Consider the following 15,962-nt stretch of genomic DNA (forward strand, 5'->3'; position numbering starts at 1 on the left):
AGGTCCTTGAATTACACAAATCCTATAGATCAATTGTTCTATTATGCATTTCTTAAGGATATCAAGCACTACTTTGATCAAATATTTATAGATATTCAATGTATCTCATTTGAAAAGGATAGCATTTGTCTCAAGGCAATTCTAGACAATCTAGAATAAATACTGTCTTCTGCATTTGCAGTTCTTCAAGTCCTTTTCTAGAAATAATCAGTGGGCAGACAAGCAACTACATCTAATACTAACAGAAAATGAAGGCCAATCCACAGTTGCACCTAAGATTCATATACATTCTGGTTCTCTTTACTCTTTTACTTGTTTCAGTCATTTGACTGTGGCCATGCTGGAGCACCACCTTTAGTCGAGCAACTTGACCCCGGGACTTATTCTTTGTAAGCCCAGTACTTATTCTATCGGTCTCTTTTGCCGAACCACTAAGTGACAGGGACATAAACACACCAGCATTGGTTGTCAAGCAATGCTAGGAGGACAAACACAGACACACAAACACACACGCACACACATATATATACATATATACGACAGGTTTCTTTCAGTTTCCATCAACCAAATCTACTCACAATGCTTTGGTCGGCCCAAGGCTATAGTAGAAGACACTTGCCCAAGGTGCCACGCAGTGGGACTGAACCCGGAACCATGTGGTTGGTAAGCAAGCTACTTACCACACAGCCACTCCTGCGCCTATAATGTTTTTTTTCAATAATGTTTTTTTTTTCTACAATTTTTTTCCAATGAAATTCATTACAGTATTCTAATTATTGCCACTCATTAAACCATTAGGTTCTACTCAAGTTTTGGTCATCTTTGACAATGCTGGTTACAATTTCAAAATGAATCTTTCCACAATAATTACCATACCAGATTCTATTCTGATAGAAGTCATTAAGGTGCTGCAATGTGTCAGTTCTTCAGTTGCCTCCTCGATACCCATAAAATTATTAACCATCTTACAAACAATAACTCTGAGCACCTTTTCAAACTCCACCCGTCTAACACCCATGGACATATTTACAAAGTCAGAAAACAGCACAGCTCCCATGACTTTTGGAAACATTTTTTCACGCTGAGAGTTGCTGAAGCATGGAACAAACTGCCAGCATCAGTTGTTAGTTGTCGGAGCACTGCATCCTTCAAAACTTCCATGCTTTCTGAGATTCGCCAACACTACACCTGATTTTCTCCCCTCCATACACACACAAGCATGTATCTGATTCATACATTGTTCACTTTCCAGACATTTGTACATTACTGCATATACTCTATACGCACTTTCTGACAAGTTGTGGTGCACCTGAGCACTGTATACAATAATTTCATTATTATTATTATTATTATACTCTGAGTAGTGATAGTATTGATAGATTCTTCTTTAATAATACATCTCAACTCTATTTCCTCTTTGTTTCAGATCATTGTTAACGCTTTGATGCTGTCAATTCCTTCTATTTTCAACGTCCTGTTGGTGTGCGTTGTGTTCTGGCTGATATTTGCTATCATGGGAGTGCAGTTATTTGCGGGAAAGTTCTACAAGTGTGTCAACGAGACAAATATGAGGATCTCCCCAACGGAGGTGGCCAGCAAACAAGAATGTCTTTATAAAAACTATACTTGGGTAAATTCAAAAGTAAACTTTGACAATGTAGGAGGAGCTTTCCTTGCTTTATTTCAAGTGGTAAGTAGTTTCTTTTTTTTTTTTTTGGTGGAGGCGCAATGGCCCAGTGGTTAGGGCAGTGGACTCGTGGTCATAGGATCGCGGTTTCGATTCCCAGACCGGGCGTTGTGAGTGTTTATTGAGCGAAAACACCTAAAAAGCTCCACGAGTCTCCGGCAGGGGATGGTGGTGATCCCTGCTGTACTCTTTCACCACAACTTTCTCTCACTCTTACTTCCTGTTTCTGTTGTACCTGTATTTCAAGGAGCCGGCCTTGTCACTCTCTGTGTCACGCTGAATATTCCCGAGAACTACGTTAAGGGTGCACGTGTCTGTGGAGTGCTCAGCCGCTTGCACGTTGATTTCACGAGCAGGCTGTTCCGTTGATTCGGATCAACCGGAACCCTCATCGTCGTAACCGACGGAGTGCTTCCATCCATCCAGTTTCTTTTTAATATTCAGTGTCTACATATTTGGTTAAGTTTCAACAGTACAGACTTACAACATTTTCACAAACAAAATATACTTAAACTATACAAAAATAGCATAAAATAATGTCAGATTTCATATTTAACCCTTTAGCATTTAAACCAGCCATATCCGGCCAAAAGTATTCTGCCTGTTTTATGTTCAAACTGGCCATATCTGGTCTCTCACACCAACCCTACAATATCATTTTAAAAATTAACAGTTACCTCATCAAAATCTCATAGCTACAAGATAATGCATGATTAGTTCAAAACAATACGGATAAAGAAGCATTAATTTTGGCAGAATAATGCAAACACTAAAGGGTTAAGCTTATAACTACTTCACTAAATATAACTCACAATATGATATATCCAGTGTACTAAATTATACATAACCCTAATCCAATAACTTATAGCTCTTACTATCATGAAGCCTAAGTTTGTCTTTTTACTGTATAATAATTAGTGATGCCACTTAATTCTTTACTCTATTGTTACTTGTACAAAGTTTAATGCTTTCATTTTACAACTTCTTGCTAAACTATGGCTATTTTTAGCCTTTTATTCTGAATCTCTCTTCCCTCTCCATCCCCAAGAGGATATAAAGAGAACTTTATATCCAGTTGTTTGGCTGAGAAAGTAGAATGATGTGCTTAATTTGTATTTTGAATCGCTGTGGATTTAATTAATTCTGAAGGAAAAACATTGCTTTTCATTGGAAGAGTGACAAGAAATAATTAGCAGTGCAATGGGATTGGTGTCTGCTGCATTTGTATTAGTTGTGTGGAGGAATATGAAATAGATAAAATGTATTCTGTTGTTAGAAGACTGTCAGAATAGTCATGTATTGTCTGTGTAGTATGAAGTATTGTTCTCATTTCTGTGTTTTTGTACTCATTGAAAATTCAATTAAAACTATAAACAAATTAGAAAGTTCTCAGAATTTAGCTTTTGTGACCTTTAACATTTTTGGCAATCAATCATTAGCACAAAAAAAGATAGAGAAAAATTCTTTATCTCACAATTCATTTTATTAAAATGGCTGAGATTTTATACACTAAACAATTCAATCCTCTGGAATAAAGTTAAGTAAAAGACAGAGTTATTGATTTTATATAATTCCTTAATTATTAGCTACATATTCATTTTAAAGTCCACCACTTCATATTGGCAATGCACAGTGACCTCTTTCTAAATGAATCTCTCTTTAGTTACATCTATTTCCATTAGCTCACTTATACTTCATTTCATCTCTTGTTTAATGTATTTTTATTTTCACAATCATTTAGCAACCAGCATCCATTCTCATGACAGGGCTCTACCAAGTTGTCTTGCCTATCGTCTGGATACCATTTCCCGACAGTTACTCACTCAAATCCCATTAAGTTTCACATACCTTCATTCAGACTTCAATCAAATATACATATATTAAATTCCCATCTTTCCTCATTAACAGCCAACTTTCAATATCTTCTGACTTTTATTCTTATCTGTAATGACCTGAAGTTGTTTGGTCATCTCTCGATAGATTGTTTCCCTACTCTGCCCCATATCACTCTAATGCAGAATTACCTAAGTTGTGTTCATATCTGATAAGAGTTGACAGCTTATCAGCTCTATTATATTGGATGAAGTGTTAGTATTCTGCCCCTGATACCTTTTCATCATATTTGTACATGTTTCTATAAGCAAAGCCTTTTGAGAGATTTTGGGAGACAGAAACTGGAAGGAAGCTCATTATTATCATCATCATATTTAAACATCCATTTTCCATACTGACATAGGTTGGAAGGTTCAACAGGAACCGACAAGCCAGAGAAGTGCTCTGAACTCAAGTGTCTGCTTTGGCATGGTTTCTACAGTCAGATGCCCTTCCAATCACTGTACAAAGTGTACTGGATGCTTTGACGTGGCACCAGCACAAGACCCATAAACTGAGTGATTCCAAAATGAAAAGTGTGGAGTAAAATATCTTACCTGAGAGCAAGTAAAGGTTGGCTTCAAGAAGAGCATCTAACTGTAGAATACTGTTTCATAAAGTCTCACTGAACCCATACCAGCATGGGAAAAGCAGACATAAAACTGACAATGATGACGATGATAGACAAGAAAGTAGATTGATAGATAGAGATAAGTAGGTAGATAGACAGACAGATGCACTCGTACATACTTACATACACATACACACACACACACACACACACACACACACACACACATATATAAGCGTACCAATACTTTAAATGTATATTTGATTAGTTTGTAGATGTCAGTTTCATTTTTTTTTTATTGACTTTCCCTTGTATTTGTAATTCACTTACCAACTACAATTCATCTCCAATATTTTTATAGCCTTAACAGTACAATACATAGTCTCTCTCTCTCTCTCTCTCTCTCACTCTATCTGTATATACATATCTGTGTGTGTGTGTGTGTGTGTGTGTGTGTGTACATCTCAGTGTGCTTCGGCTATTGATAACTGTTGTAAAATATAAACAAGGCAACTGTTTGCTCCTCCAGCTTTTATTCTAAGGTATTTTACCCTATTTCCCAACAGGCTACATTTGAAGGATGGATGGAAATCATGGCAGATGCGGTAGATGTTACCGAAGTAAGTACCAAATTTTACTCCCCTTCACCAACACTAATCTACTAATTCACCTCAGAAGAAGACAAGAGAACAAAAATCAAAGAAATCAGCTTCTTTTCATCAATATATTGATATTCAGTGCAGTGATAGAGCTGTTCTTCTATGGTGTAGACTGAATTATTCTTTTAACTATATTACACTGAAGTTATTTTATCCAAGGAGAAACCCAGAATAGTACAGCTAAGTTCTGAATATTAACAACTTTGACAAGAGAAATAGTTTCAGTGTTTTTATTTTGTCATATTGTGAGCAAACTATTGCGGCTTCCTCTCATTACTTTGCATAATTTCTCTGTGACATGCATTTCCCATACATACAGCATGCAATATTAGATGACGTTATAGTTGCTTTGCAGTTAACATCCTTCACTTGTCTCCTATAGAAATCTGGCATTAAGAAACACTATTACTGCCAGGAATGTGGCACAAGCAAATCCAAGGACGTTCTCAAGCCACAGTGGAGGCGCAATGGCCCAGTGGTTAGGGCAGCGGACTCGCAGTCATAGGATCGCAGTTTCGATTCCCAGACCGGGCGTTGTGAGTGTTTATTGAGCAAAAACACCTAAAGCTCTACGAGGCTCCGGCAGGGATGGTGGTGATCCCTGCTGTACTCTTTCACCACAACTTTCTCTCACTCTTACTTCCTGTTTTTGTTGTACCTGTATTTCAAGGGGCCGGCCTTGTCACTCTCTGTGTCACGCTGAATATCCCCAAGAACTACGTTAAGGGTGCACGTGTCTGTGGAGTGCTCAGCCACTTACATGTTAATTTCACGAGCAGGCTGTTCCGTTGATTCGGATCAACCAGAACCCTCATTGTCGTAACCGACGGAGTGCTTCCCAGATTATCTCAAGCCGCAACAATGTTAATTGTATGATGCTGAGTTCAAGTTCTGTCAACAACTATTCTTACTAACAGCTTGGGACTAGAGTTAGACACTTACTCTTTTACTCTTTTACTTGTTTCAGTCATGTGACTGTGGCCATGCTGGAGCACTGCCTTTAGTCGATCAAATCGACCCCAGGACTTATTCTTTGTAAGCCTAGTACTTATTTTATCGGTCTCTTTTTGCCGAACCGCTAAGTTACGGGGACGTATACACACCAACATCAGTTGTCAAGCGATGTTGGGGGGACAAACACAGACACACAAATACGTACATACACATATATATATATATATATACATATATACGACGGGCTTCTTTCAGTTTCCGTCTACCAAATCCACTCACAAGGCTTTGGTCGGCCCGAGGCTATAGTAGAAGACACTTACCCAAGGTGGGACTGAACCCGGAACCATGTGGTTCATAAGCAAGCTACTTACCACACAGCCACTCCTGCGCCTATAGAGTAATGTAGAGAAATGACTTCATTTGTTATTGTTCTTTCATCATCTGAACAGCAACACTACACTCCATATTTAATGATGTATCATCTATACAAAGCCTGTAGACTACTACACATTAACGTCACATTGTACAACTTCCAGTTGGTTTCCCTTACTATGACAAGCCTACACTAGCCTAACACTTCTCCATGAATCTTTAATTCCATCTTTCTTAAAACCAAGCACAACCAGTTTTTATTCTTGTCTGACTTCTTTTCACTCTTCAACAATACAGGAAATGAAGATCTCTCCAACACCCACCAATGTACAATCCATCCTCAGACTCTTCTTCAATAAAATCCTTAAATTCGTCATTGATTTATGTCTTCTAACCTGTTTCTAATTTAAAACCAGTCAGAGAGCACAAACCTCCACCAAGGCAACACCAATGTCCTCTCAACGATTAGCCAGAGATGGTTTTTAAAATGAGAATATCTGAAATAAACTCAACTGCTCTCACAAAGAAGAATACTAAAAATGAACCTGACCACTCTCAAAAATTAAGTGACAAAAAAAACAGGAAAAATAATCCAGAATCCTTGTCTGGTACCAGATCGATTCCAAAATCTAATCAGTTCATGCCAGTCATGAGGCCAAACATCCCTGAAAGTTTTATCCGAATCTATCCAGCAGTTTTTGAGGTATCTTGTCCTCGGACAAACAAACAAACAAACAAACACAACTGAAAACAATACCTTTGCCTTCGCTAAGGCAGAGGTAATTAATACTTCCTGTTCATATCTAGGATTCCAATGCTGTTATACACAAGTATTCTCAACACTGCACTTTTCTACTGTTGTCACTTGATGTCATCTGCACATTTTCCAGCCCCACTGGTGTGATTAAGAAGTTTACTTGGCAATCATGTGGTGCCAGGTTTGATCCCACTGTGCAGTATCCTGGGCCTTGGCTAGATAAACTTTACTTGTTGCTAGGTGATGGACTTAATCCAAATTCCATTTCAATACTACTACCTGCTCCTGGAGTAACTTTAACAGACACCACTTCAATGCAAACTTTTGGGCCTGGTCTCTAGTCATAACAATAACCTGATATCATGATTTTTCCATTTGTTACTGCAACATCCCATTAGTTGCAGGGTTCATCTTTCCATTCTTCCTCACCAATCATAAAGATGAAAGTCTCTGCACTCCCCCACCAAACATGCAAATCCTTTGCAGGTTAGAGTCACTACCCTTTTGTACAATGAGTACTGTAGTGCTGGTGAAATACCTTAGAACTGTGAGGGGATACCATAAAACCATGACAGAGTACTGTAGAACTGTGTTGGAACAGTGTAAGACTGTAAGAGGGTGCTGTAAAACTTGGTGGGGTAACATAGAACAGGGGTAGACAGTACTTATAGAACTATGGTGGAGTACCATAGAATTGTGGTGAAGTATTGATGCACTGGGGTGAGGTACCATAGAATTATGGTGGGGTACCATACAGTTGTGGTGAGTATTGTAGAGCCTTCTTGCAGAACCAAGGACACTGTAAAACTGTGACGAGATGCCGAAAGGCTGATGGAGTACCATTGAAATGTGGTGGGATACATCAGCTTCTGTAGAAGTGTGGTGAGGAACACAATCTCTCATGTAGGAGAATGCATATATATGGAGACATGTAGGATAGTATAGCAACACTAAAAGTATAAGATGAACTAGTTGTGAAATTTGTAATTATGTTACTTACAATATGTTCTGTTATCATAGTAAACATTATTATTCCAGTGGTTTCCACCAACTAACCTTTATTCTTACTTCCACAGGTGGATCAGCAACCTAAATTTGAAGCCAGTGTGTATTATTATTTTTATTTTGTATTGTTCATCATTTTTGGCTCCTTTTTTGTGTTGAATCTTGTCATCGGCGTTATTATTGATAAATTTAGCTTCCTTAAGAAAAAGGTAAGTAAACTTACAGATTTCTTGAATTTAATTCTTCCTCTTTGTATTATCTAGTTAAATTTATACCCCTAAGTACTAGAACTTTCGGATCTTTTCGGTTTGAATGGCAGTTTTTAACATAATTTCTAGGTAACTAAAAAATTTTAAACTTCCTATACTGGTAGAATGTGTTTATAAAACATCTTTTTCTCTTGGCTTTATTGAGAAAATTCTATAGTTTGTAAAATATTTGTGGTTTTTTTTTTTTTCAATTTCTGCAATTTCAACCAATCAGTGAAGTCCATTGAGGTAAACAACATTCTGTGCCGTATGAATATGTCCCTCGTTTAAGAAACAGATTGGGTTTATTTACATTTGTGAAGAAAAAAAGATACCATCCCCCCCACCCCTAACCCTAACCCTAAAATAGATTGAAATGCAATAGATCATAATTATGGGTGACATAATTATGGGTGACAATTTCATATGGCACCGCTAGAAAAAACTGCCGTTCAAACCGAAAAGATCCGAACTTTCATCATATATAGAAAAGTGGCCATTTCAGTAATTCTATAGCTAAAGAATGACATTGCTAGTAACCAGCTCACACTATAAAGTCTATGTGAGAGATTATTGCAGTTAAAAATAGAGGTTAGTGATTCTTTAAAATAGTTAGTGAACTAGAGTGATCTGTTGTTAAGTGTTTAACTGATGTGGTAGTCTCATGTAAAATAGAGTAGATAGAGAGACATAGATTCTGAAAAACTAACTGGTTTTTATTACTATCTCTGAAAAACAAATTTCCTTTTATTTACTACCTCTGTTTTTTTCTACTTGCAGTACGATGGAACATATTTAGACATGTTTCTTACACCAACTCAGCAAAACTACTATAATACATTAAAAAAGTTGGGTACCAAAAAACCTCAAAAGACTGTCAGAAAACCAAAGGTAAGTCAAAAAATTGTTTTCTCTTCAGTTTTCCATTTTAGAGTTGTTCCACTGATTTTGGTCGTTGTGGGTATTTACAGATGAACTATGCACTTTTATGCAGTCTGATAAGGTGTTGACACTCAAATCTTTACCACAAACAGAGTAACTCAAACAAGATTTGAATCTAACGATTCAGTTTCAATATATTTTTTTCTTGTCAAACAGTTTTCAGTTGGCCAGTTTATTCATAACATTGTTATAGCAGGGAATTTATTACCTTGTTTGATATTTTACTCTTTAACAAATTATCTTTCTAAAGTCAACACCTATAGCAAAGATATGAGCAGGGAAGGAAGTATAGAGATATGACATTCTGGTAATGAAAGAAGGGTTGGACACAATATGGGAGTTGAGAAGGGAGACAAATGAGTTAAGAATGCCTATGTGGAGAGATAGCTTGAACCCAACAAGCCCTAAAGAGATCATTATAGTACAATAAATATGAGTGAGAGAGGGGGTGGCACACCTGTAATCAAGAGGATGGACTATGTCTGTGACTTTATGCTAATCAGCCAAATGGCTTTTCTCTGGATGCAGTCAAGGATGTCTGTGTCTTCGGTAGTAGTACTATCCCAGGTGTAAGACCAGAACTCCACTGTGAGCCTCACCTGATCTTTGTAGAGTCTCAATAATTGTTGGGGAATTATAAGGGCAGCAAGCTGGCTGAATCGTTAGCACACCAGGCAAAATGCTTAGCGGTATTTCGTCTGCCATTACATTCTGAGTTCAAATTCCACCAAGGTCGACTTTGCCTTTCATCCTTTCGGGGTCAATTAAATAAGTACCAGTTACACACTGGAGTTGATGTAATTGACTTAAACCCTTTGTTTGTCCCCTCTATGTTTAGCCCCCTGTGGGCAATAAAGAAATAAATAATTGTTGGGGAATGAAGTATCTTTTGGTCCTAAAAATAGGGCCTGTCTTTTGGATGCAGCCCTAAATATGTTAAGACTATACTTTCACCAGGAGAGATCTTCGAGCATAATGAGAGCTAACGTTTGGAGCAATTGTTAGGGATCTAGTTGAGAGCTGCTCGTGAATAAAGAGGAGAATAATATTTAATATAATAAATTTATTTTACTTAGCAGTATTGATGTGAAGTTGCTGTCATCTGTTATTTCTCTGAGAGTCGTGAAATATAGCACCAGTAGAATTTGAATTTGACTTATAAGAAACTACTTATAACATCCTTCCAATTTAATCTGGTTCTGTGCAACTCTCACAGTTTGCTTAGGGTCATAAAGTTAGCCTTATTAAATCAAATTGAATTTATACAACTCCAACATTTATTCAGCTGTAGTGAAGAGATTATAAGCATGTAATCTAATGCAAGACAGGGCACTAATGGCCTGTGTGTGCTTTGAAATCTGTCTAATAACATAAACAAACAATATCTAACTCTTCTGATAGCCTTTCTATTATTTTCCTACACCTTGTCCTGATTTTTCCATGTTTTGTTTCATATTATTTTTTTTTCTTCTTCACACAGAACAAATGCCAGGCTGTTGTCTATGACCTTGTAATGAGTAACCAGTTTGAGATCTTTATCACTACTATTATCATTACAAATATGATATTTATGGCATTTGAGCATTATAATCAATCAGATGTAGTAACTGAAGTTTTGGCCACAGCTAATATTGCTTTTACCATTTTATATGCGTTTGAAGCAATCATCAAAATTGTAGCATTAAGGATACATTATCTTCGTAATCTGTGGAATGTATTTGACTTTCTAGTCGTAAGTTTATCTGTTGTTGGTAAGTACCTTTTTATCTAATGCTTTTCTCCTTTGTACATGTGTGTGTGTGTGTGTGTGTGTATGAGGGATGAGGGGAAAGTTCCTAGGTTTAAGTTGTTGAAAACACTCATAAATTGTGAGAGCTGAGTAACTGGGGTTGATTGTTGTTGCCTTATTGAACAATGATAAATTAATTGTAACACTAACAATGATTACAGGCATTCTAAATACTCTACTACTACTACTACTACTATTGTCCAATAAATTACAGTTAAATGTCTAGATAACCTTGTATACTCTCTGTTAAACTTTATTCTAATATATTCTATTTTTCTATCTCTTACAGATGCTTTCTTAAATGATGTCTTTGGTGCTGGCATGTTCATGAACCCTTCACTACTTAGAGTTGCTAGAATGTTTCGTATTGGTCGTATTATTCGTCTTATTAAATGGGCTAAAGGAATGCGAAAGCTTTTATTTGCGCTTGTGATATCGTTGCCGGCATTATTCAACATAGGAGCTCTGCTTTTTCTCGTTATGTTTATCTATACAATTATTGGAATGTCTTCCTTTGGACAAATTAAACTATCAGGTGCACTGAATGACCAAGTCAATTTTCAGACATTTGGAAAGACATTTCTACTTTTAGTTCGCTTAGCAACCTCAGCAGGCTGGAATGATATCTTGGGGCCGTTACTTATTCAGCCACCAAACTGTGATCCAAATTACACCACAACAAGCACAGGGGAAAAAATCAAGTTAGTCAATGGAGACTGTGGAATGCCCTGGCTTGCCATTTCATACATGGTGTCCTATATCATTATCGTATTCATGATTGTGTTTAATATGTATATTGCTGTTATCTTGGAAAACTTTAACCAGGCACATGCCCAAGAGGAAGTAGGAATTACAGAAGATGATTTAGATATGTTTTATGGCGTCTGGGAACAATATGATCCCTTAGCTACACAATTTATAAAACATGATCAGCTGTCCGATTTCATTCAAGATCTCGATCCCCCATTGAAAGTGAAAAAACCCAATAACGTTGCTATTGCGACATTTGACCTACCAATAGTTAAAGGAGGCCATATACACTGCCTCGATATTCTGTTGGCCTTAGTCAAATTTGCTCTCGGTGGTAACTTGGAAGAAACTGAAGCTTTCAAAAGGGTACGTACACAAATGGAGGCTAAATTCGATAAAATTTTCCCCACCAGAGAGAAGTCTGAAATTCGAACTAGTACTCTCCAAATGAGAAGAGAAGAAATGGCAGCAAGAATCTTACAAAGAGCATGGCGGCGCCGGAAAATCATGCAAAGTTTCCCCTCTCCAGAAATGATTAGGTATTATATTATTTCAGCTCCAGAAACAGCGGTATGAAGGAAATGTATCAGGGGTGGGAAAGCTAAAAAAAAAAAACCCTATTAAGCAGACATTTCTCACTGACTGTGTTTACCTACTCCCTCTACCATGTAAATTTACATGGCAGTACAGCTAAATGATGGTGTTTCATGGCAGAGACACGTCTCTCCTCAATGTTGACATCAATAGCTGAAGCTGAGGAAATACAAATCTGGCTCCCGTTTGTATTCCATGTTAACACCCTTCCACCATGTTAGGAAGCAATCGGGAAAGAAGGAAGGCAAAGCAAAAAATCTTATGATGGATCTTATTATTGTTATTATTGTTGGCCTCGTGCCTATATAACAAATGACTACTACTGTTAATTATTGTTATTGTTATTATTACTATTATTATTACAATTATTATTATTATTACAATTATTATTATTATTATTATTATTATTTCTTCCTTCCACTTATTTCTTCCTATCTATGAATACTACCTGGAACCATACAAGGAAGATTTAACTAAGAAGTAATAATGGACATTATCCCAATTAATTCAGATTTTAAAACTTATAGAAAAATACATCATTATTATTATTATTATTACTCTTACCATTATTATTATTATTATTATTATTATTCTTACCATTATTATTATTATTATTATTATTATTATCAAATATTAATTGTTCTACTAATTTTAATGATATTCATTCAACATTGTTAAAAGGGAAAAAATTGTAAGATTTTTCAAATTATTTTCTTTATCATTTAATCTTTCTAAACTTACAAATTCTTCAACTTTTTCTCTGCTTGTCATTTCTGTATGACAGAGACAAGTGACTTTAAAATGCTACAAAACTACTGCCTTCCATAAGTTTTTTTTTCTCATTACTATCAATCTTTCACTTTTCCATTTGCTACTAGCATGATAAAATTGCAACTGTCTCCATGCAAGATTTGAAATAATAGTAACTTAAGGAAACTATTATCTAATCTTAACTCAATTTCAACATTTCAAAACCACTGGGAAATAACAAGACTCTTTCTTCACACATTACATGTTACCAGGCTGATTTTGTAATATTGAACTTTGTTTTCAGGTAAGAGGCACCGTCAGGGAGAAAAAAAAAAACTATAAAACAATGGTGAAAAGCAGGAGAGACTGAAACAGGATCTCTTGTCTGTCTTTTCTATCTCTCTCTGCCACACAAAAACCCACACAACATGACAATGTTTTGGATATTATGCTAGAGTTTATTCTAAATGTTATCAGAATGTCTCAAAATTCTATTTTATTCAAGGCCAGCATGACTATTTTCTTTCTAATGTTGATCAATTGCAGATCTGCTCATATCCTACCTACATCTCTCTCACTAATACACTTAATCAACACCTCTCTTTTTCCCTCTCCTTCTCTCTTCCTCTCCTTGTCTCTCTCCCTCTCTCTTTCTCCCCTTCTCTCTCCCTCTCTCTTCTTTCCCTCTCTCTTTCTAACATATGGACAACAGCAAATTTGAAACAAAAATAGTCCACAGCAATTTCAGTGGTCCTCAGTTTTGGCCCCAAGAATTGAAGAAGTTTATGCCGAGATGAACAATTGGCTAAGGAGAGAAGCCACAGGATGTTTCCAGCCAGATTATTACTTCATATGTTGCTCGTAAGCAATGTCTAAATATCTTCGTTATCTTTTCTCTCTCTAATAAACAATACAGTAATTTTTTAATATTTATCAAACATATTTTACTAATTATAACCTCTTTTCAATTTACATAAAATAGGAGTGTGTATCACATACACACACAATTATTTATTATGGACGCTAGCACTGATATAAGAGAAAGAGTTAAAGCATAACGGTGGCAGCCCGAATCACTACCACCAACTTACCTCAGCAGCTTCAGGGCTGCAATGTAGCTTACTCTCTGTTAATTTGACAATCTAGAACCTCTTTCTTCACATTATTTATATATAACTACTTCCAAATGTGGAACTAAGCACATTTATGAATGCACTAGTCCTGATTAAACTATATTTTATTCTTACAAATAAAACACTTAAATTACCATTGTACCTTCTGCGAGAGAACAAAAACCTCCATCAAACAACAGCATCAGACAATAGCTTACTGATTAAATTGATCTCAGGTATTTGCTGATTGCTGACATCAAGCCATAACACTAATTAATAAGATGTATTGTAACTGAAATAATTACGTTACAGGATTAATTAGTTTATAACAGAGATAGACCCATTCTTTGTGGAAGAGCGGGACCTACCTCTAAAACCATCTCACCCTTTCTACAACAATCACTACATGATTTCTGATTAAATCACAACTGAAAGTAAACTGGAAGCAAACCTGGCTAGCTGAAACTCCATTTTATTGTCTATATACACCCTATATAGACCCTTTTAAAACAGTGCAAAGGTTGGTGCAAGTACCACCTTGTGGGAAACTTTCCAATTTAACATCTGTTCTTGTTTGACTACTTGTATCATATTAGAAGCTATGTATAAATGTAAGCACTGTGTTACACACATACATACATGCACACACACACAGACACATACATACACACACACCAGCTGTGTTAGTGTCGCCCCTTGGTGCTACTGGTCTACACTATCAACCGGAATATAAGTCAACTGTGCACTCTTAATTCAGCCGTCTTCTTTCATGTTATCTTTTCTTTTCACTTCAGCAGTTTGTCACTTGTCTTAACTCACTTAGATTAATACCTAATCCATACGTATTTGTGATTAGATTAACCCTTCTTTAGCTGATTTGATGCTCCATTAACAGAACCTACCCCTCTAGCTAATTCACATTATTTACAGCTGCAAGTTACCCAATTTCAAAACTTTTTTCTTCATTCTCTGCAGCAATATTTCCAATGAATTCTTTGACCTTTTGACATGCTTTTATGTTTGTACAAACATCTCCAGCAGTGTTCTCCTGGAAATACTACCTTTGCAATACTGTTGATATTCTTACATTATTTTCTGCTGACATTTTATCTCAGCAGCTTTCCCTCCCACACACACCTCTCTCTCTCTCTCTTTCTCTCTCTCTCTCTCCGTCTTTCTTTCTTTCTTCCTTTCTCTCTTTCTCTCTTCACTTCATTCCCTTTCACTTGTATTATCTTAGAGACCACCTCAGCAAAAACAACAATAATAACAATAGTAATAGCACCAACAATGAAATATGAAGGAAACTATTTTGTTCCGAGTTCCGGTTATTAGTGTAACCTTTAGCAGAGGTCGTTATCTGTGACACTGACGGTTTGTGCATTATAATGCTGGTTTTCTTAATATAACATTATTACATCTGCTCAGTCTTCTTGTTTTCATTCTTTCTTTTCAGCTTCTTTTTGAATTATAAAGATTATTATACATCTGGCATATAAGAAATCTTTATTGTCACATATTTGCAACTAACAACTGTTCTGCTGCCTTACTAAACATTGGCAGTTTTTTCAATTCGTTTTTATGTGTGAAAATGATAATAATAATTGTGCCAATAACATCTTAATTCATCATTATTTTACATCCATTCTGACATGGGTTGGGCGAGTTATCACTGCTCAAGTCAGTTTTTATTTGATCTCAGGTACTTGCTGATTGCTAACATCAAGCCATAACACAAATTAATACAATGTATATTGTCACTAAAATAATTAAGTTACTGGATTAATTAGTTTATAACAGAGATAGACCATCTGGACAGGTTCGAGGACCATGTCTTGCTGGTATTTTCTAATTCAGGGCTTGGTGTCTACAATTATATGCCCTACTTAACACTGACAAC

At 36.3% G+C, this 15,962-nt stretch overlaps 1 protein-coding gene across 1 annotated transcript in view; it reads left to right on the forward strand.

Moving 5' to 3' along the window:
- LOC115221329 (sodium channel protein 1 brain) overlaps nt 1–15,485 on the forward strand; it is a 132,406-nt gene extending 116,921 nt beyond the window's left edge. The window contains exons 15-20 of the mRNA XM_036510992.1: nt 1,427–1,690; nt 4,697–4,750; nt 7,949–8,086; nt 8,906–9,016; nt 10,548–10,818; nt 11,146–15,485. Coding sequence (XP_036366885.1) covers nt 1,427–1,690; nt 4,697–4,750; nt 7,949–8,086; nt 8,906–9,016; nt 10,548–10,818; nt 11,146–12,182 — 1,875 coding nt within the window. The 3' untranslated portion in view covers nt 12,183–15,485. The remainder of the gene's footprint in view (nt 1–1,426; nt 1,691–4,696; nt 4,751–7,948; nt 8,087–8,905; nt 9,017–10,547; nt 10,819–11,145) is intronic.
- The last annotated feature ends 477 nt before the right edge of the window (nt 15,486–15,962 follow it).

The sequence above is a fragment of the Octopus sinensis genome, linkage group LG18 (assembly GCF_006345805.1).
Source record: "Octopus sinensis linkage group LG18, ASM634580v1, whole genome shotgun sequence".
Taxonomy (NCBI): Eukaryota; Metazoa; Mollusca; class Cephalopoda; order Octopoda; family Octopodidae; genus Octopus; species Octopus sinensis.